This window comes from Phyllobates terribilis, unplaced genomic scaffold, assembly GCF_046119375.1.
Source record: "Phyllobates terribilis strain yellow unplaced genomic scaffold, ASM4611937v1 Scaffold_11__3_contigs__length_659146591, whole genome shotgun sequence".
Classification (NCBI taxonomy): Eukaryota; Metazoa; Chordata; class Amphibia; order Anura; family Dendrobatidae; genus Phyllobates; species Phyllobates terribilis.
The window spans coordinates 576,335,230-576,358,118 of record NW_027362771.1 but is presented as its reverse complement, the minus strand read 5'-3'; the positions used below and the strand labels follow the sequence as shown (position 1 = coordinate 576,358,118).

Below are 22,889 nucleotides of genomic sequence, written 5' to 3'. Positions count from 1 at the left end.
AAGACAACTTCTTCAAGCAGTGGTACAGGAAGAAGTCGATATCGTTCAAGAAAAACATGATTTTCATGCAGGACAATGCTCCATCACATGCATCCAACTACTCCACAGCGTGGCTGGCCAGTAAAGGTCTAAAAGAAGGAAAAATGACATGGCCCCCTTGTTCACCTGATCTGAACCCCACAGAGTACCTGTGGTCCATCATAAAATGTGAGATCTACAGGGAGGGAAAACAGTACACTTCTGGGAACAGTGTCTGGGAGGCTGTGGTGGCTGCTGCACGCAATGTTGATTGAAAACAGATCAAGCAACTGACAGAATCTATGGATGGAAGGCTGTTGAGTGTCATCATAAAGAAAGGTGGCTATATTCATCACTAATTTTTTTGGTTTTTGTTTTTGCATGTCAGAAATGTTTATTTCTAAATTTTGTGCACTGATATTGGTTTACCTGGTGAAAATAAACAAGTGAGATGGGATTATATTTGGTTTTTATTAAGTTGCCTAATAATTCTGCACAGTAATAGTTAACTGCACAAACAGATATCCTCCTAAGATAGCCAAATCTAAAAAAAAAACCACTCCAACTTCCAAAAATATTAAGCTTGGATATTTATGAGTCTTTTGGGTTGATTGAGAACATAGTTGTTGATCAATAATAAAAATAATCCTCTAAAATACAACTTGCCTAATAATTCTGCACACAGTGTAGTAACGGCAGCTTGTAAAATACAATCATATGGTATTGTACACAGTAGCCTCCATTTTTACGAGCATGTTCTCACACTTAAAACGTTTATACAGAGTGGAGAGGACAAAGTACTTCCTATAAAAGAAGACTGTATTAGACTGAGAAGAGACATGAGGAATAAGAGAAATCCTAAATAAGGGGCGAATTTCAATGGGATATTTGATTTCTGTATCACCTATAGTCAGAACTCATCGGTGGCCCATATAACATTGGTCTAACCATACCAGGGGAAGAGATAAAACCACACACAAGTGCAACAAAGGTAAGTGATATTGTCTGCTGAGCACATTGTTTATAAGCCTATCATGTGTGATACTGTCTGCTCAGCCCGTGTATTTAATGCTAAACTTGTCATGTGTTATATAGTCTGATAAGTAGGTGTATCTAAACTTATAATGGGCACTGCTTTCTAATCAGCTATTGTATCTAAGTCTATCATGCTTAATACTGAGAGAAGAGATCTGTGATAGTACTAATGGTGACTTTAAAAGGTTACGCCAATTGTCACATTATTTCTCACAAAGCACAGTAAGTGCATACTTATTGCTATTATGCAAACTGAGTCCAACACAAAGTTCCTTTCTTGTACTTTTTGTGTCTTTTTTAATCTTGCCAATCAATGCATCCAGCGGCATAGCTGATTGGGTATTTCTATTTTCATCTGCTACAACTGCATTTCTCAGCAGCGCCCTGCTTCTCCTCAGTGCTGCAGACCCCTCCTTAACTTCATCTCTTTTCTGCTCCTGACAAACCTCACCTCTCTGAGTTATAATTAAGCTAATCCAAATGTAGAATTCACCTTATATCTTTGTGTACTCTCTGCTCATGTACAGCAACCTGCCTGGTCAATTTTATCTTCCGCCATCAGCATCACTATAGCTGCCTGTGGGGTTTTACATAATTGTTAGCGGGTTTATGGCAAAGCTCAACTCCCCTGCACTCCTCCACAACAAAGCTTGTAATAACTAGGCAGTGCAGAGCCGAGCTGTTTTATTGTCTACTATTGACAGATCAGTGATGTGAAGCTGCAAGTGCAGCTCTTGTGATGCATCTGGCAGAAGATAATCCTCTCCAACATGCATCAATAGAGCGACATTTGCATTCACTGATCTATCAACAACAGGCAACAAACACAGCCTAACTCCTAGTTATTACAAGCTCTGTTCTGGAGGAATTCAGAATGCAGGAATACAGCTGCCTATTGAAGTCTGTAGAGTGGAGAAGGGGAAGATCAGTGTGAATGAGTGAGGCACAGTCACACACAGACCTGTGCTTCTGCTTCCTAATAAGTGTTTTCTCACCCCCCACAACTGGATTCACAGCTACACTGCTCAGTACTCCTGTATAATGTCCCTCAGGCTGCTGCTATTTATAAATGAGGAAAAGAATGCTGAATATTAAAGCACAGGTCACCGACCATAATATACCCCGTAGTTCACCGGGTCTTACCTATACCAAGTGCTTAATATATGGACCAATGAGGAATGGCAGACCGTTCGGTAACACACACTGAACAAGAGAGAACCACCGAATGATAGGTCCAATGAGACAAAGGATATGAATAAATAGCCTTTATTAGTGTTAAGGTAAAAAGTGGTACTACATGCAGGAAGAAAGCCGCATTGCAGTGTCCAAACACATCAATGAATCACACAATAATAATTAAATTGCTGCACTATAAACATCTATAATAGTAAGACAACAGGTACATATGCCAAACAATATTAATGGATATACACATAATGTATCGTAAGGGTCACCTAAGAGTCCAGAGTAAATAACGGATGGATGGTCAACTCATAAATATAGAGTAACCGTACGATGTGTTTAATGCTTATGACCAAATTCCAGATACATCTGGACACCCACTGTTACATATCAGAGGTGACAATAAACAACAAACAAAATGAATGGCATACCTGTATGTAAAGCAGCTTATGTGAAAGACACCTCGCCGCCAACCCCGACGCGCATTTCGGACATGCGTCCTTCGTCAGGGGATTAAAAATAAAAAATTCTCCTCCCAATCCATTCCCTCTAACAGACACAATACCAGAGTCGGTCTCCTTATCCATAGTCTATCAAGACACCTTTTGCTGGCACATAAAAAAGAATTTAATGTTATTTTGACACCGATTGAACAGATCCCTAGAGATGTTTCCAACAGGATACAACAGTTAAATAAAAAGGAGGCCTTCTGGATATACAGATTGAGGACTCTGTACCCAGACGGCCTCAATGATAAATTAGAGAACATATAATATCGCTAAATTTTTGGGGTTAAAAATCGAAGTCTGCAAACCTCGTAAATGAGGTAGAGGGAGAAAAGCTAAAGAGAATAAAAAGAAAAATTAAGCACCCAGAGACTATAACTGCAAGTGGCTCAATGGAGTAAATCCGCAAGTATTGTAGATATGGGGAAGCTAAATGTATGAGTTCCAATCCCGGCAGATACTGGTTCATCGATTGGTGATAAATTTGTTATACCTTAGAATCGGGAGAAATATTTTTCCCTTATTGGTGATGCAGTAGATAAGAGTTCTTAATATTGATGACATCGTTATATTCTAGAATCGGGAGAAATATTTTTCCCTTATCAGTGAAGTAGTAAATGGAGTCATATGACAAATAATTTTATTAATTTTATAGAGAAAAAATTTTTTATTGAATAGGAAAGAACAATATATAGTGATGTTTTTTTGTTTTTTTCCCTTTCTAAATCAATATAGAGTTCACTTTTAATTAACTGCTTAATACCTTCTAGAAGTGCACATGTGTTTTAAATTGATGAAAATTGATTGAGGGGTTGGATTAGTTCCTCCTCCTCTTTTTATTCTATATAAATGTATTCTTAAAAGGCAATTATGATTTTACCTGATGAAGGCTAATTATATGTATAGCCGAAATGCGTTGTTTGTATAAAAATAAACTGGATTATTCCTGAAAGATTTGGAGTAAGTAATGAATCACCTGGAAGCGCTCCCTGACAAACTGGAAACTCTTTCTTGCACTTTCTGACGAGTCTCCTGCAAGGGAGCTCGCTTTACCTGTTTTTGAGCTGCAGGCCAGCAGATCCAGACGACTGCTCCACTCCCTAAAGACAGGGTTAGGCTGTGTGCACACGATGCGTTTTTCATGCGTTTATGCTGCGGAATTTCCGCATCAAAAACGCATGGTAATCCGCACCCCATGGTCCCCAATGGCATTCCGCAATGTCAATGCAGTTGCTGCGGATTTCTCCGCAGCGTTTCTGCAGCGCTCATAAATCCGCAGCATGTGCATTAATTTTGCGGAAGCGCCGCCATTGACTTGCATTGAGACGCATAGAATGCGCGTCTGTACATTTGTACAAGCGGATTCTATGCGTCTCTATGTGCGGATGGTACCCGGTTCTGGAGGAGAGGAGACTCTCATCCAGACCTGGGCACCATTGTACCTGTAAAAAAAGAATAAAATAACAAATAAAGTTTATACTCACCTGTCCAACGGCTTCTCTCGGCATGCCGGCAGCGCTGAAGGACCTTCGGTGACGTCACAGTCATGTGACCGCAGGCCCTTCACCGCTGTGTCTCGCGATATGCCGGCAGCCGGGAACCAGACAGGAACGAGCGCTGCTGCACACACCAGGGCCTCGGGGGTGAGTATAGCTTTATTTTAAGCATTGTTTTACGGTCACACTATATAAATCCATGCTGTTTGCATGGATTTATATAGTGTGACCTAGTTGTCAAGCACTTTCCAAGTGATGCTAATCGCCTGGAAAGCGCTTGCCAATCTGCATGCGGATCCGCATGTATTCTGCAGGAAAAACGCATGTACAATCTGCATGCGTTTTTTCTGCCAGGGAGATGCAGAAATGCTGCAGAAATTTTATGCTTCATTTCTGCATCGTGGGCACATAGCCCATCATGCTGGATAACAAGACACCACAAAGGTGAGAGCAATTTTTAATTGTAATTCGATATTACTAAAATACTACACTTAGATCTGCGCCCTCCTTTCTTTTCTCCTTTTATTTTTTTTATTCATCCAAAATATTTCTATCCCAACCTACTTTAACACCCTTCCTCAGTCAGTTTCATAACTTTGCAGATCACCAACAAGTCAGCAGAAGCTTCATGACCCTTTAAAGTTAAGTACACTGTCGCTCTGACCACTGCATGGGCTGTTGATGGTCAGATTTCACTAACCATCCAAGACATACTTATGAAAGCTGTCCTAGATGGGACTGCTACTATAAGCAAACACCTACAGCATGTACAAGCATGAACAGTCACATGGCAGATATTATTATTAAGGGCATACATTATCCTGAACAGTACATCCATGTGGCATCGTTAGACCCATTGTGTCAATCCATCAGTTTCATAGCACTAAAAGAACATTACACTGGCAACGAAGAAACGGCTCGCTCATAGTTTGTTCTTTCTGTGGTAACATATGGATGCAAAACCTGGACGATAAAGAAACAAAACATAAGAAGAATCGACACCTTCGAAATGTGGTGCTGGAGAAGGATGCTATCAGTTCTGGGGATGGAAAAAAAGTACAAATGAATCAATTTTGGAACAAATCAAGCCAGACATATCACTCAAAGCAAAGATCATCAAGCTACGACTTGCCTACTTTGGACACATCTCACTGGAGAAGGACATCATGGTCGGAAGAATAGAAGGAACAAGGCGAAGAGAAAGACCAGCAACCCGATGGCTTCATACTATCAAGATAATTGTGGAGAAGATCTTGATGGACATATCTAGACTTGCACAAGATCGATCTTTCTACAGAGCGTTCATCCATCAAGTCGCCATAGCTCAAGATCAAGCAGAAGGCCCGTTAAATAATAATAATAAAGCAACATGCACCAAAATAGTAAAAGCCACAAGCTTCTTAATTAGTGTGACATGCAGAGTTAGTGCTGTTGCTTCAAAAGCATCCGGTAACTAGAGGGGTTAACACAGTCGGAGGCAACAGGGAGTGTTTTAGCAGAGCCCCAGGGGGATTGTGGGGAACTTGTTATTGTAGTCTGGCTGAAGCCGAAGAGAAAGGTGGTATGTTATCTGGATCTGGCAGAAGGCAACTGAACAGGATTCAGATCAGGAGAGAAACTAAACACAGGTCCGATAAACTCCCTGAACTAACAGTGCAGAGTATTATTGGGCAGGAAGATAAGGACTGGAAAGAATTGTGTCACAGGGATCATCTCCCTCATCAAACCCTCCCCCCTCCATCTCCATGCAGGATAAAGAATACTGTGTACTATTGAGTCCTTGTGAAGGAAAAGCCTGTGGTTGTGTATGCATAGAAGTGTGCTGCTAAGAGATCTAATCTATGCTGAATTCTGCTACTGAAGAGACTGTAATACTGTGCCTTGTGAAGAAACTACTGTATTGTTACTGGAGCCGGTTGCTCAAGAAACTCAGACTGTACTGTAATGAAGATTGTTGCTGTAATATCCCTGAATTGCACTGGCCGTGCTTCAGATTAAATCCCACTGTTAAATTGTTGAAAAAGACTCTTGTCAGATGTGTCTGGTCAGCAATTGAATCTATTGTGTGCCTGAGAGAATCTGCAGCCTATGGTCGCCCTGAGTAACGGTTCCCCCAGGATTCCAAAGAATTAATGAAACCCATCTCGCCCTGTCTGAACTAGCGGCGTGCGTGTAACATTAGTATCACATCATTCCCCATGGCAGTCATATGCTCGATAAAAGTATCGCCCACATGCCTCTTTATGAACCATGTCCCATTATAGTTCTGGATGTTTGTGCCCCATAATATTATCAATCACATGCACCATTATCAGTATTACAAAATATCCCATAACAGTGCAAACATGTGCCACCAAATAGTACCAATCACATTCCCCCCCGTATCTGTGCCAGCCACACCCTGCTCCCTAACAGTGCAGCCAAATGCCTCATATTAGTACCAACCACATGCCTTTTAATCAGTATCAGCCACACCATAGCACATATCAGTGCCAGCCATATCATGCTCCATAATAGTGCTGCCAATTGGCCCATGATTGTACTAATCACATTTTGCCCCATAATAGTGCAGTTAGAATTGGGAGATTTGTGTAAGAATTTTTATCTCTTCTACTTGGACACTAATAGCACATCTTCTTTGGTACCTGGGCTTACGGTTGGTCGATCAAACAGATAAGCTGAGGTGACCAATACTTTGAGTCACTTTTTGCTGGGGGGTTAATCATTTTTGGGGCTTTTATTGTGACTTTTAATACATTAGAACTGGAGATTGCCCCTCGGGATCTACTCTTCTGATGGTTCTAGAATGCCAAAAAATTGAGATCATTGCATCCTAAGCCCTGTAAATTGGCATTAGTGCCAAGACTGAAGTCCCTGTGGCTACAATGACAGTAGATAGGACCCAGGGTCTCGCTCTTGCTTTATTCTCTGCATTATTGGGGGGGTTACATCTTTTCACTGACAGGAGGGACAGGATTTGTGCCAGTTTCTCTCCATCTTCTTATCTCTGCTCTATCTCTATGAGGCAGGTGGATAACGAGTGCACAACTGGTCCCCAGGTTATTGCAACCTGTATTTAGAGGCCACGTACAGAACAGCAGTCTGTGATTCTAGTTAAGTGCTGTCATTAAAAGCCTCCAGAAAAAAAAAAAATCTTTTCTGTAGATATGTCGGGTGTCCCCTGGGGATCTGACACATTGAGCATTACATATAGCTGTAGTTTTAACCAAGCACCGCTGCACCCAGGCATGAAGAGACAAGCTGCTTATGTACAATAATACTGAAATCTGCAATTATACCAAGTAATGTAGGGATCAGACACCTGAAAGGTGCAGGACATGATGGGAGGATCACTGCGTCTGTGATCCTGGAGGTAAGTAGGAGGATCTTTTATACTAACGGCTGCTATATATACCTGGCGTTGTGCTCAGTAGTAGTCTTCACCCTGCAGCTCTACTACAACTTCCAATATATCCTGACCACTGCTGTCTGCCAGGACATTATGGGAGTTGTAGTTTTGTAATCAGGGTTTAGGAAAAGTCAAAATAGTCATCACGTATAGATCAATCTATATCTATAGACTTTGTCTAAGTTACATGTCAAAGATTATTCTATAAACTTTTTGACAGTTAGGGCGATCAATGAGTGGAACAGGCGGCTACGAGAGGTGGTGAGTTCTCCTTCAATGGACGTCTTCAAACAGAGGCTGGACAGACATCTGTCTGAGATGATTTAGTGAATCCTGCTTTGAGCAGGGGGTTGGACCAGGTGACCCTGGAGGTCCCATCCAACTCTACCATTCTGTGATTCTATGATTCTATATTGCAGACCTACAGTATACTTGGCTGACTTTCCTTTTTGCCCATTGCCTACATTTAGATATCCACGGTAGACATATATCCTGTGACTGACTTGTCTCTCAAGAAATTTAACCCCTTCATCACCAGAGCATTTTCCGTTTTTTGAGTTTTCGTTTTTTGCTCCCCTTCTTCCCAGAGTCATAGCCTCTTTAATTTTCGGTCAATATGGCCATGTGAGGGCTTTTTTTTTTTTTGCAGGATGAGTTGTACTTTTAAACGCCATTATTAGTATTACCATATCGTGTACTGGAAAACGGTAAAAAAAAATTCCAAGTGCGGTGAAATTGCAGAAAAAATGTAATTCCACAGTTGTTTTTTTGTTTTGTTTTTTCTTTCCACGTTCACTGGATGCTAAAACTGACCTGCCATTATTATTCTCCAGGTCATTACGAGTTCGTAGACACCAAACATGTATAGGTTATTTTTTATTTAAGTGGTGAAAAAAAATTCCAAAGTTTGCTAAAAAAAAAATAAATAAATAAATGGCGCCATTTTCCGAGACCCACAGCGTCTCCATTTTTCGGGATCTGGGGCTGGGTGAGAGCTTATTTTTTGCGTGCCGGGCTGATGTTTTTATTGATACCATTTTGGGGTAGATCCGATGTTTTGATCGCCCGTTATTGCATTTTATTGCAATGTTGCAGCGACCAAAAAAACATAATTCCGGCGTTTGGAATTTTTTTCTCGTTACGCCGTTTACCGATCGGATTAATTATTTTTTTATATTGATAGATCGGGCGATTCTAAACGCGATGATACCAAATATGTATGTGGGGTTTATTTTTTATTATTTTATTTTGAATGGGGCAAAAGGTGGGTGATTTAAACTTTTATATTTTTTTATATATTTTTTTTTAATTATATATTTATATAAATATATATATTTAATTACTATATTTTTTACTTTTTGCTTGCTTCTATAGTCTCCATAGGAGACTAGAAGCAGCAACTGTCCGATCGCCTCTGCTACATAGAGGTGATGAGCAGATCACCTCTATGTAGCAGAAATGCTCCTGTGCTATGAGCGCCGACCACTAGGTGGCGATCATAGCAATCTTTACATGACAACTACTGGTGTCTGCTGCAGACCCAGGCTTGTCATGCCCACCCATCAGTGACCCGCAATAACGTGACAGGGTCAGCAATGGGCGGGGTAAGTGATGCGCTTCCGGCACGGCGCTGTTAAATGCCGCTGTCAGAGATTGACAGCGGCATTTAACTAGTTAACAGCCGTGGGTGGATCGCGATTCCACCTGCGGCTGTTGCGGGCACATGTCAGCTGTAATAATCAGCTGACAAGTGCCCGGTTCAGTGCGGGCTCGGCGCCGGAGTCCCGGATGAACCGGCCTTTGCGACATATATTACTGACCACGTCAGAAAGGGGTTAATATACAAAAATGGCCCCAAAGCATTATTGGTTGCATGGCATTCTCCAAATTAGTCTGATATTTCCACCAATATTATATTGTCTACAGACTTGTCAGATGTCTTGAAAAGAAAGATAAGTGGTGGCAGGTAAATGCATCCAGAGACATAGCAGTCACACCTGGGTTCTGGTATCTAAATGGACCCATTATAAAGGATACATAGCAGAGGAAAGTCATGTTATAAATTTCATAATGAGACCTTGGAGCTTCACGTTATGCCCCTGGGCATATCTACTCCATCTATAGAACGTTTGGGGGGGTCTAAGGTACAGGTCAACAGCAAAACTAGGGCTATCTGATAAAAGCCTTGGATAAAGATAGTCCATTTAGATGGATAGGAATCATGGGCTAGCTGAGACCAAAGCAGGATATAGTCACAAGGCAAATCTAGAAAGGGGTGGCACAAAATTGTAGAAGATCAAAAACTTGCCTTGGTCGATAAATGTTGCGGGTTGTTAGGAGCGCCCTTAGATTAGATTGTGAAGAACCTAAATGCCCCCGCTATAGAGCACCATATATTACAATGATACAGTATACAAATGACCAGACCATACAGTACCCAATAACATGACCATTTCAATGCCTAAATGAGACTGCCCAGACAATAATCTATCAAGGAACATAGATGGATCCAGTGCAGCTACATATTCATCGCTGCCCAGGCAATCAAGGCCAAAGGGTCCTCTTCAGTAGTAACGTTCACACAAGTGGCACCATTTATCTTGATAACAGTCGAGTTGTGTACACATAGATCAGGGATGTCAAGCTCAAATACACAGAGGACCAAAATTAAAAGCTTGGACAAAGTCGCGCGTCAAGCTTGATATTTATTAAAAAAAATGTCTACAATTGAGGAAGTTTGTCCTAATCATCAAATATTACGATGAACTTTTTGATATGGAAACAAACTTAAAGGAGTTGTCCCATGAACAAAGTACATTTTAATTAATAGATCTTAGAATAAAATATTGGAATCATATAATGTTATGTAAGAGCAGTATAAAGCACATGACCAATAGCCTAATTTAAATATGTAATAACAAAGGATAAAAAAAACTTTTAATAATACAGATAATAATGTATGATGCAAACAAAAGGCCCCCAAACACAGTATGATACCCCCACAATGAATTCCTACACAGTACCCTCCACACGCACAGTATGACGACCCTACTGTCCCTCCTCCCTCAATCCCCTGACAAAGAAAGATGACCCCATAACAGTATGATTGTCCATCTATAATCCCCACACAGCGCCCATACAGTATAATGGCCACAAAAGGTGCTCCATATAGTATAATGGCCCCGCATAGTCCTCTATACAGTATAATGGCCCCACATAGTCCTCCATACAGTATAATGACTCCACATAGCCCTCCATACAGTGTAATGGTCCCCACATATTACTCCATACAGTATAACGGGTCCCACATAGTCCTCTATACAGTACAATGGGCCCCACATAGTCCTCCATACAAAATAATGGCCACAAAAAGTGCTCCATACAGTATAATGGGCCCCACATAGTACTCCATACAGAATAATGGGCCCCACATAGTCCTCCATACAGAATAATGGGCCCTACATAGTCCTCCATACAGAATAATGGGCCTTACATAGTCTTCCATACAGAATAATGGGCCACACATAGTCCTCTATACTGTATAATGGGCCCACATAGTCCTCCATACAGAATAATGGCCCCACATAGTCCTCCATACAGTATAATGACCCCACATAGTCCTCCATACAGTGTAATGGTCCCCACATATTACTCCATGCAGTATAATGGGCCTCACATAGTCCTCCATACAGTATAATGGGCCCCACATAGTCCTCCATACAGTATAATGGGCCTCACATAGTCCTCCATACAGTATAATGGGCCCAACATAGTCCTCCATACAGTATAATGGGCCTCACATAGTCCTCCATACATTATAATGGGCCCCACATAGTCCTCCTTTCAGAATAATGGGCCCCACATAGTCCTCCATACAGTATAATGGGCCCCACATAGTCCTCCTTTCAGAATAATGGGCCCCACATAGTCCTCCATACATTAAAATAGGCTCCACATAGTCCTCCTTTCAGAATAATGGCCACAAAAAGTGCTCCATACAGAATAATGGGCCTCACATAGTGGTCCGTACAGTTAAACGGGCCCTGCATTGCTTTCCATATAGTATTATGGCCACAAAAAGTGCTCCATAAAGTATAATAGGCCCCACATAGTGCTCCATACAGTATAATGGCCCCACATAGTCCTCCATACAGTATAATGGGCCCCACATAGTCCTTCATACAGAATAACGGGGCCAGTTTGCAGGGCCGGCGTCAGCACCCGGCGCACCCGGGCAAATGCCGGGGCCCTGAGTATGCAGAGGGGCCCACTGGCGGTTGCACACCCCGCTGGGCTATGGGCGGAGGAGAGCGGTGTCAGCGCCCGCCTTTCTCCGCCGCTTGCTCAGGGCCCCGGCAGCAGGATACTTACCTCTCCCCGTGCCTCCGCAGATCAGCTGTCTTCCTGCTCTGCGCTCCCTGTGACGTCTCAGGTCAGAGGGTGCGGTGACGTCTTTACACCGCGCCCTCCCCTGAGCCGTCACAGGGAGCGCTGAGCGGGAAGACGCCGACAACGCTGGAATTCGGACCCGAGCAGCGGGCAGCAGGTAGCAGGTGAGGAGAAGGGAGGTGAGTATTTGATTTTTTTTTTTTAATGTATGGAGGCATGGGGCAGTATAAAGAGAAGGGGGGGGTGGCATCCTCCATGGAGCATTATAAAGAGAGGGGGGGCATCCTGCATGGGGCATTATAAAGAGGGGGGGGTGACATCCTGCATGGGGCATTATAAAGAGAGGGGGGACATCCTGCATGGGGCATTATAAAGAGGGGGGGGTGACATCCTGCATGGGGCATTATAAGGTGGGGAACAGCCTGCATGGGGCATTATAAAGGGGGGGCAGCCTGCATAGTGCATTATAAGGGGGGGCAGCCTGTATGGGGCATTATGTGGGGGGTAACAGCCTGCATGGAGCATTAAAAGTGGGGGGGCCTGTATGGGGCATTATGTGGGGGGTAACAGCCTACATGGAGCATTATAAGGGGGGGACAGCCTGTATGGGGCATTATGTGGGGGGTAACAGCCTGCATGCAGCATTATATGGGGGCCAGTATCCTGTATGGAGCGTTATAAGGGGACCGGTATCCTGTATGGAGCGTTATATGGGGGCCAGTATCCTGTATGGAGCGTTATATGGGGGACCAGTATCCTGTATGGAGCGTTATATGGGGGCCAGTATCCTGTATGGAGCTTTATAAGGGGACCAGTATCCTGTATGGAGCGTTATATGGGGGCCAGTATTCTGTATGGAGCCTTATATGGGGGCCAGTATTCCGTATGGAGCCTTATATGGAGGCCAGTATTCCGTATGGAGCCTTATATGGGGGCCAGTATTCCGTATGGGGCCTTATATGGGGGCCAGTATTCCGTATGGAGCCTTATATGGGGGCCAGTATTCCGTATGGGGCCTTATATGGGGGCCAGTATTCCGTATGGGGCCTTATATGGGGACCAGTATTCCGTATGTGGTCTTATATGGGGGCCAGTATTCCGTATGAAGCGTTATATGGGGGCCAGTATTCCGTATGAAGCGTTATATGGGGGCCAGTATTCCATATGGAGCCTTATATGGGGGCCAGTATTCCGTATGGAGCCTTATATGGGGGCCAGTATTCTGTGTGGAGCGATTCACCGGTTTCTGAGCTATTGTGGAATTTACAATAGATATCATTCATGTAATGTAAGAAGTGAAATCTTTGCATTGTACTATATATATACATATATATATATATATTTCTCCGCCGTATCTCTGCATCATGAATCGTGGTATGTGTTAAAGGGGCCCACTGAGACTCTTTCGCCCGGGGCCCAGAAAAACCTGGAGCCGGCCCTGCTAGTTTGCCTTCCATACTGAAAATAATGGCCACAAAAAGTGCTCCATACAGAATAATGGGCCTCACATAGTGGTTCATACAGTAAAACGGGGTCTTGCATTGCTTTCCATATAGTATTATGGCCACACATAGTGCTCCATACAGTATAATGGCCACACATAGTCCAGCATACAGTATAATGACCCCACATTGTGCTCCATATAGTATAATGGCCCCACATAGATCTCCATACAGAATAATGGCCCCACATAGTCCTTCATACAGTATAATAACCCCACATAGTCCTCCATACAGTATAATGGGCCCCACATAGTCCTCCATACAGAATAATGAGCCCTATAAAGTCCTCCATACAGTATAATGGGCCCCACATAGTCCTCCATACAGAATAATGGCCCCACATAGTGCTCCATACAGAATAATGGCCCCACATAGTCCTCCATCCAGAATAATGGGCCCCACATAGTCCTCCATACAGTATAATGGGCCCCACGTAGTGGTTCATACAGTAAAACGGGGTCTTGCATTGCTTTCCATATAGTATAATGGCCCCACATAGTGCTCCATACAGTATAATGGGCACCACATAGTTCTCCATACAGTATAATGGCCCCACATAGTCCTCCATACAGAATAATGAGCCCTATATAGTCCTCCATACAGTATAATGGCCCCACATAGTGCTCCATACAGTATAATGGGCACCACATAGTTCTCCATACAGTATAATGTCCCCACATAGTGCTCCATACAGTATAATGGTATAATGACCCCACATAGTCCTCCATACAGAATAATGGCCCCACATAGTCCTCCATGCAGAATAATGAGCCCCACATAGTCCTCCATATAGAATAATGGGCCCTACATAGTCCTCCATACAGAATAATGGCCCCACATAGTTCTCCATACAGTATAATGGGCCCCACATAGTCCTCCATACAGAATAATGGGCCCCACATAGTCCTCCATACAGAATAATGGGCCCCACATAGTCCTCCATACAGAATAATGACCCCACATAGTGCTTGTGAGCGAAATACGCTCTCTTCTATGCCTTCCGAACTCCAAATTAATAAGATTTGTTTTACGAGTGCTCGGGAAATCAATACAGCACAGCCTTGTATGGTGTACTAGAAAAGACTTCTGCTTTATTAACACATGAGGCACTTTAAATAAGGTCAGAGACAAAGGAATAGTTCCCTCTGACCTATGAACCAATAGTAACCTTAGGGGAGTGAATAGAAATGTGAAACCTCCCTGCCCATCAGTGTTACTTGATCACCATTACACAGAAGTTTCAAGACAAGATGGATACCACATACTCAAAATGGATTCTGTTCTCTCACAGTGCTCCATACAGTATAGTGACCCCACATAATCCTCCATACAGTATAATGGACACCACATAGTCCTCCATACAGTATAATGGCCCCACATAGTCCTCCATACAGTATAGTGACCCCACATAATCCTCCATACAGTATAATGGACACCACATAGTCCTCCATACAGTATAATGGCCCCACATAGTCCTCCATACAGAATAATGGGCCCCACATAGTCCTCCATACAGAATAATGGCCCCACATAGTCCTCCATACAGAATAATGAGCCCCACATAGTCCTCCATACAGAATAATAGCCCCATATAGTCCTCCATACAGAATAATGAGCCCACATACTCCTCCATACAGAATAATGGGCCCACATAGTCCTCCATACAATATAATGGACACCACATAGTCCTCCATACAATATAATGGACACCACATAGTCCTCCATACAGTATAATGGGCCCCACATAGTCCTCCATACAGTATAGTGACCCCACATAATCCTCCATACAGTATAATGGCCCCACATAGTCCTCCATACAGTATAATGGCCCCACATAGTGCTCTATACAGTATAATAGGCCCCACATTAAAAATATAAATACTCATCTCTGCCCGTTCCTCCACTACTCCAGTCTCTTCATGGTGTCTTCAAATCCTCTGCACACCTCTGTACAGTGGGCTCTTTATAATGACGTCATTGCACCTGCTGCGCTGAGATGTCAGACATAAAGGGGGAATAATGGGAGAGGGAGCATTAGCTGACGCTCCTTACTCCATAATAATAATCATTTTTATTTTTATAGATCCAACATATTCCGCAGCACTTTACAATTTTAGAGGAGACTTGTATAGACAATAAAGACATTACCGAATAATACATAACTCAAATACCAAAAGGAGTGAGGTCCCTGCTGCTCGCAAGCTTACAATCAATGAGGAAATAGGGGGGACACGAAAGGTAAATGGTAAAAAGTGCTTGTATTGTACGGTACAGCCATAATATACTAAATAGGGTATTTACATAACGCGGCATGAACCGGTCACTAGCCAGTATGTGTGCAGTACAGACATAGAGGGCTATTAAGTGCATGGAGGGTGTGTGAACAGATGCTGTGAGGGTCATGATTTTGAGGAAAATATTGTATAGGCAAAATGGGGATAATTAGGTAAGTGAGTGGGGTGGTAGGCCAGTCTAAGGAAATGCGCTTTTGGGCCACGCTTAAAACTGTGGATAATAGTAATTTGTCGAAGTGTCCCGGGTAGAGCATTCCGAATGATTGGCGCAGCACGCGAGAAGTCTTGGATTATTGAGGATTTTAGTTTTAGTTCTTTAGCAGAACGGAGGGCACAGGTAGGGTGGTAGACGGAGATGTAGGGTGGTGCAGAACCATGGAGCGCTTTGTTGGTGAGAGAGATACGTTTATATTCAACTCTGTATTGGATGGGCAACCAGTGCAACGGTACAGGGAAGAGGCATCGGTGTAGCGGTTGGCGAGGAATATGATTCTGGCTTCTGCATTCAGGATGGATTGGAGAGTGGAGAGTTTGGTAAGAGGGAGACCGATTAGTAGAGTGTTGCAATAGTCCAGACGAGAATGAATAAGAGCAACAGTAAGAGTTTTTCCATCATTGCTTTCAACGGTGTCGGTATCTAGGATGCCGATATAGTTGAAAGTGCCATGCCATGCGAGGGACCCACCCGGCATCGCGGGCCAAATATACTCACCCTGTGGGCCAGATTGGGCCCGCGGGCCAGAGTTTGACATATGTGACATGGATGGTCAATTTGAGTAAAACAAAGGTTGTAGTTAGAAAAGGCAAATGAAGATCCAAAGCTGGGTATAGGGTGTGATAGGAACACAGCATTAGGGGGGATCCAGGGCAAAAGTCTATGTGGGGTGCAAAATTTGCCAGGGCTAGGGATTGATTTTGGGTTAAGGTTAGGTTTCTATGGATAGAGTTAGGGATAAGGCTAGGATAATGAAATTGTTCCATTTCATTACGCAAATCATAATTACATCAGTATTTTCCTCAAATTATAATACATTTATTTGAAGAATAAATTCTATACTGAACTGGGGGAAGGATCTCAGCAAGCGCTAATTGGGCAGGGGTTAAAAATGTAAAATGCTCGCCTTTCCTTGGTTACTGGCAAGCCACGTTATGTCACTTTGGTGTGCACTACTTTAATTGCAAACTAGATAGTGTTTTTTTAGTACCCATGTACACCATTCTAAAGTCCATCAAACACATGAGATGACTGTCAGGCGAACAGTGCTTCTGCCGATTGTACAGCCTGCAGCCATTTCGGCAGCTTCTCCCATACACAGGAGTGCTCAAGTGGCCAAGCACTTGTGTGTTCTCTATGAGTGAGCCTCCACCAGACATGTGTTTAGTGGCTTATCTCCGGGAGAATAAAATGATTGACAGTCAAAAATCGTACATGCCGGACAGATATTTCCCCCAACAATAAATTGTCTGGGACTCCCATACACATTAGAGTGTCACCCAAACCTGCCAATATTGGCAGATTTGGCCTACATTAGCTGGAAATGTATTAAGCCTTTAACCTACCACAGCGATGATTGGTGTCTGAGACTTGACTTCTTTGAATTGGGTCGCAGACTCTTTTGATTCGAGGCATTTGGGGTTCACACATGTTATGTAGCTTGTGATGGGACTTTGGAATAATTAACAGGCTGCCACCAAGTAAGTGCTGATATACATTTTATAATTACACTACGTCTTTGTGTTTTCCAGGAAACATCATGACAAGAAGACTGAACACTTGGAAAAACTTTAAACTATGTCTTATAAGTGTCATATTTTTGGTATTCTTTGCCATCTTTGATGGAGGTGATGTCCTCTTGGACAGCTATAAATGGTTCCGCCATCACCTCCAGCTCCGTTCCTTCACGAGTCAAATTATCATCCGGAACTCTTCATCTTCTACCTCAAATCATTCCCAGGTATTGCTTTATCCTTATCCTTATAAGTTTCTAATTAACCAACCAGAGAAATGTCTGATGAGGAAGCCATTCTTAGTTCTCCTGGTGAGTGGAGAGAGTCAAGATGGGAATGCTAGAGATGCCATACGAACAACTTGGGGAAACATAAGCAACTATGAAGGTGTTGACATTATAAGGATTTTCTTGGTTGGCATATCTTCCATAATGACTGATACTACACAGAAACTACTTGAAACGGAAAGCACCCTTTATGAAGACATTGTTCAGCAAGACTTCCTGGATACTTATATTAATCTAACTCTAAAAACCTTAATGGGAATGGAGTGGGTGATAAAATTTTGTTCTAACGCATCTTATGTGATGAAAGTGGACAGTGATGTCTTTCTCAATGTCAACTATCTTGTCCACCAACTTCTCCATCCAGAATCTCCACCTCGTAGTAATTATATTACAGGGTTTATTGTACGCTATTCAGGACCCATACGAGACAAAGAGAGTAAATGGTACATACCTGAAGAAGCTTATCCTGGTGACACATACCCACCGTACCCTTCGGGACCAGCATACGTGTTCTCAGGCGATATGGCTCAAAAAATCTACAAAGTGGCTCAAGATATCTTGATCTTTGCCATTGAAGATGCTTTTATTGGTATTTGTTTGTATAAACTGGACATTTTACCTACAAAAGCACCAAAAAATATGTTTCATGGGCACAAAATTGATTATAATCCCTACCGGTTTTGTAATCTCGTCATGGTTCACCATTATAAGGGTAATGAGTTGATAAATGTTTGGGGAGACTTTTGGGGGAAACGGATGTTTCGATGTTAAGGCAAGATGGAATCTGTGGGACTTTTTGTCTTTATAAAGGAGGAAGATAAGCAGCTACCAGACAGCTATGATGCCACTTGCCAGGTTAAAAGTCAACCATGTCCAACCCCTTACCCAGGGATGGGTAATCTTTTTTATGCCAAGGGCCATTTGGATATTTAAACCATCCTTCGGTGGCTGTACAAATTGTGCACTGGTGTCAGGACATAATCTTTCATTGCACGCTCCTCAACATTCTGTAGCGAACACTACGAGCGCATGCTCACAGAGCAAGAAGAAATGAATGGTCCACGACCATCAAAATACAGCGGTTGGCCGAAGCACTGTGGTCCCCAGGAATCTGCCCGGGGACCAGATAAAAGCTCACCAAGGGTCTTAAATGGCTCGCGGGCCTAAGGTTCCTCACCCTTTGGAAGTGCATTGAGGTGAAGGGTACATTGCTGGAAAAGGAAGAAAAAAAAACGAAAAAAAAAAACAACTCTTTAAATCTCTTAGTTTGCGAGTGTGAACGAGCTGCGTGTGTCCGGAGCGTAAGTGCGAACGAAAGTAAGTGTGTGACTTGTTTTTCAGTGAAGAGGTATTTGGGAATCCTGCAGAAAATACCTGTGTGAATTGCGGTGAGTGCTGCATTGTGACCTGCTGAGTGCTTTTCTACCTGTTTAGATTTATTGGGCTTTTTAAAACCTATTTTCTCACTACAGTTTTAGTTTCTTAGTTTACTACCTGTGTATTTAAGGGTTAACTACATTGCACTAAAATCCTGAGGTGTAGATTTACTCACAAGGGGTTAATTAAGGGGAAGGGGTCATAATTAAGGGTTTATAAGGGGCAGCTGGTTGGACATCAAGTCCTTTGGAAGTGCATTGAGGTGAAGGGTACATTGCTGGAAAAGGAAGAAAAAAAAAACTCTTTAAATCTCTTAGTTTGCGAGTGTGAACGAGCTGCGTGTGTCCGGAGCGTAAGTGCGAACGAAAGTAAGTGTGTGACTTGTTTTTCAGTGACTTTGGATTCAGGGAGTTTGGAAGGGAGGACTTAGGACTGAATTGCTGACTGTATTTCATTCTTTCTTTACTTTACTTTTTACTTAATTAATCCACCTGACCTACTTATCTGATTCCCCCGTCCATACTTGATACTTAACTGATCCCCCGCCGATATCTAATTGATACACTTGCACATCCCTAATTGATCCCCGTCCATACACCTATATATAAATAATTGTGTTTTGTACTTGTATATATATACTGACTGTATCCCCATAGAATGACGTCCATGTTGGCCGGAGCCGTGCAGTGTACATCTTGCGCAATGTATGCATTCCGTGAGCAACCGCTCGAGGATCCATACTGCTGCGAGAGATGTGAGCATATCGTGCACTTGGAAGCCCAAATTCTGGATCTAAGTGCTCAGATAGCGGTACTGAGGAGCATCGACAACATGGAACGGAGTTTGCTGCTCACCGAGCAGACACTCAATGGGTCAATACTGGGGGTGGAGCATAGAGGGGAAGTGCAGGCTGAACAGGCAGGGAGCTGGATAACAGTTAGGAGGGATAGAGGGAAGAAGTATAGGAAGGCTGGTTCAGAACCGGCATTATTGGAGCACGACAGATCCTCTGACCGCCGGGGGAGTGTATGCTCCAGTAATGAGGGGGAGGGGGGAAGTGTAGGGCAGGCAAGACAGGTTCTGGTAGTGGGTGACTCTATTATTAGGGGGACAGATAGGGCAATCTGTCACAAAGACCGGGATCGCCGAACGGTGTGCTGCCTCCCTGGCGCTCGAGTCCGGCACATCGCGGATCGGGTTGACAGGTTACTGGGTGGGGCTGGCGAAGACCCAGTGGTCATGGTCCACATTGGCACCAATGACAAAGTGAGTGGTAGATGGAGGGTCCTTAAAAATGATTTCAGGGACCTAGGTAGGAAGCTTAGGGCAAGGACCTCCAAGGTAGTTTTCTCAGAAATACTACCAATCCCGCGAGCCACACAGGAGCGCCAACGGGAAGTTAGGGAGGTGAATAAGTGGCTAAAGAGTTGGTGCAAGGCAGAAGGGTTTGGGTTCATGGAGAACTGGGCCGACTTCGCGGTCGGCTACAGGCTCTACCGTAGGGACGGGCTGCACCTCAATGGGGAGGGTGCAGCGGTGCTGGGGAAGAAGATGGCTAATAGGTTGGAGGAGTTTTTAAACTAGAGACGGGGGGGGGGGGAACCAAGGAAATAGGTGGGATGTGAGGCAAGCAAGGGGGAAGGGGAGAAGTGAATATAATGAGGGTGGAGAGGGGGGTGGGGATAGTACAGTTAGATCGTTAGAGAAGAATAGGATGCTAAATAACCCCAAAGTTTTATCTTGCATGCTGACCAGCGCAAGAAACCTGACCAATAAGGCGGATGAGCTGCAGACGCTTATATCGGAGGAGAGGTATGACATCGTAGGTACAACAGAGACTTGGCTAGACGATAGCTACGACTGGGCGGTAAATTTATTAGATTATAGTTTATTTAGAAGGGACCGGAAACAGGGGAAGGGCGGAGGAGTCTGCTTATATGTAAAGTCACGTCTAAAACCCAGACTAAGGGAAGTTATAGGAGAGGGAGAAGAGCGGGTCGAGTCCATGTGGGTAGAGATAGAGGGGGCAAAAAATAATAATAAAATATTACTAGGGGTCTGCTATAAGCCACCCAATATAACAGAGGAGAATGAGAATCTGCTATTAGGACAAATAGACAAAGTAGCAAAACATAATGAGGTGATTGTAATGGGGGATTTCAACTACCCGGATATTGACTGGGAAACAGAAACCTGTAGATCTCAGAAAGGAAAAAGGTTCTTGACAAATATTAAGGATAATTATCTCTCCCAACTAGTGCAGGAACCAACGAGAGGGAAGGCCGTGTTGGACTTAATATTGACTAATAGGCCTGATAGAATAACTGAGGTACAGATAGGGGGGCACCTAGGTAATAGCGACCATAATATTATCGACTTCAAAATGCCCTTCAGTAGGGTTATCAATAAGGGAACAACAAAAACATTAAACTTTAGGAGGGCGAAGTTTGATCAGCTGAAAGAAAACCTTCAACTTATTGACTGGGACAAAGTTCTTAATCAAAGGAATACGAATAGTAAATGGGAAACCTTCAAAAGAATTCTGAATACTCAGTGCGAGAGGTATATACCGTATGGGAATAAAAGGGCCAGAAATAAGAGGAAACCAATATGGTTGAACAAGAATGTAAAAGGGGCGTTAAATAGCAAAAAAGAGGCATTCAAGAGATTAAAACAGGAAAACAGTAAGGAGGCACTAATGTGTTACAAGGAAAAAACGAGAACCTGCAAAAAACAAATAAAAATAGCGAAGGAGAAAACAGAGAAACGTATTGCTAGGGAAAGTAGATCAAATCCCAAACTGTTCTTTACGTATATAAATAGTAAAAGGATTAAATCGGATAATATTGGACCGATAAAAAGTGAGGAAGGCAAAATCATAGAGAAAGATGAGGATAAAGCTAATCTATTAAATAAATTTTTTTCGACAACTTTCACAAAGGAAATCGAAATAACAGGAGAAATGAGAAGTGACAAACTTAATCCTCCACTAAGTATGACAAATCTAACCCAAGCTGGGGTACAGAAACGCCTCAGTAACATTAAAATAAACAAATCACCAGGACCTGATGGCATACACCCACGGGTACTAAGGGAACTAAGTAATGTGATAGACAGACCGTTATATCTTATATTTAAGGACTCTGTTGAGACTGGGTCTGTGCCACTTGATTGGCGACAGGCGAATGTAGTGCCAATATTCAAAAAGGGAGCGAAAAGTGACGCCGGAAACTATCGGCCGGTGAGTCTGACGTCCGTTGTGGGCAAAATTTTTGAAAGCTTCATTAAAGAGGCAATTACGGAGCATCTTGATGCTAATAATCTATTAACCCCGAACCAACATGGATTCATGAGGAATCGCTCCTGCCAAACAAACCTGATTGACTTCTACGAGGAGGTTAGCTCTCGAGTAGATCAGGGGGAACCAGTGGATGTCGTGTATCTCGACTTCTCAAAAGCGTTCGATAGCGTGCCACATAATAGGTTGGTATACAAAATGAGAATGATGGGGCTGGGGGAAAATGTCTGCAAGTGGGTAGCTAACTGGCTAAAGGATAGAAGGCAGAGGGTGGTTATAAATGGAATATACTCAGATTGGGTAAGCGTCACTAGTGGGGTACCACAGGGGTCTGTACTAGGCCCAATGTTATTTAATATCTTTATTAA

At 43.1% G+C, this 22,889-nt stretch overlaps 1 protein-coding gene across 1 annotated transcript; it reads left to right on the top strand.

The window, feature by feature from the left end:
* Positions 1–793: 793 nt before the first annotated feature.
* LOC141166955 (beta-1,3-galactosyltransferase 2-like) lies at positions 794–19,645 on the top strand. The gene is made up of 2 exons (XM_073654191.1): positions 794–1,009; positions 17,578–19,645. The coding sequence occupies exon 2, from the start codon at positions 17,586–17,588 to the stop codon at positions 18,615–18,617; it is 1,032 nt and encodes a 343-aa protein (XP_073510292.1). The 5' UTR covers positions 794–1,009; positions 17,578–17,585; the 3' UTR covers positions 18,618–19,645.
* Positions 19,646–22,889: the final 3,244 nt, after the last annotated feature.

Coding starts and splice junctions, on each gene's coding strand:
- LOC141166955 (XM_073654191.1), top strand. CDS start 17,586: ATGACAAGAAGACTGAACACTTGGAAAAACTTTAAACTATGTCTTATA.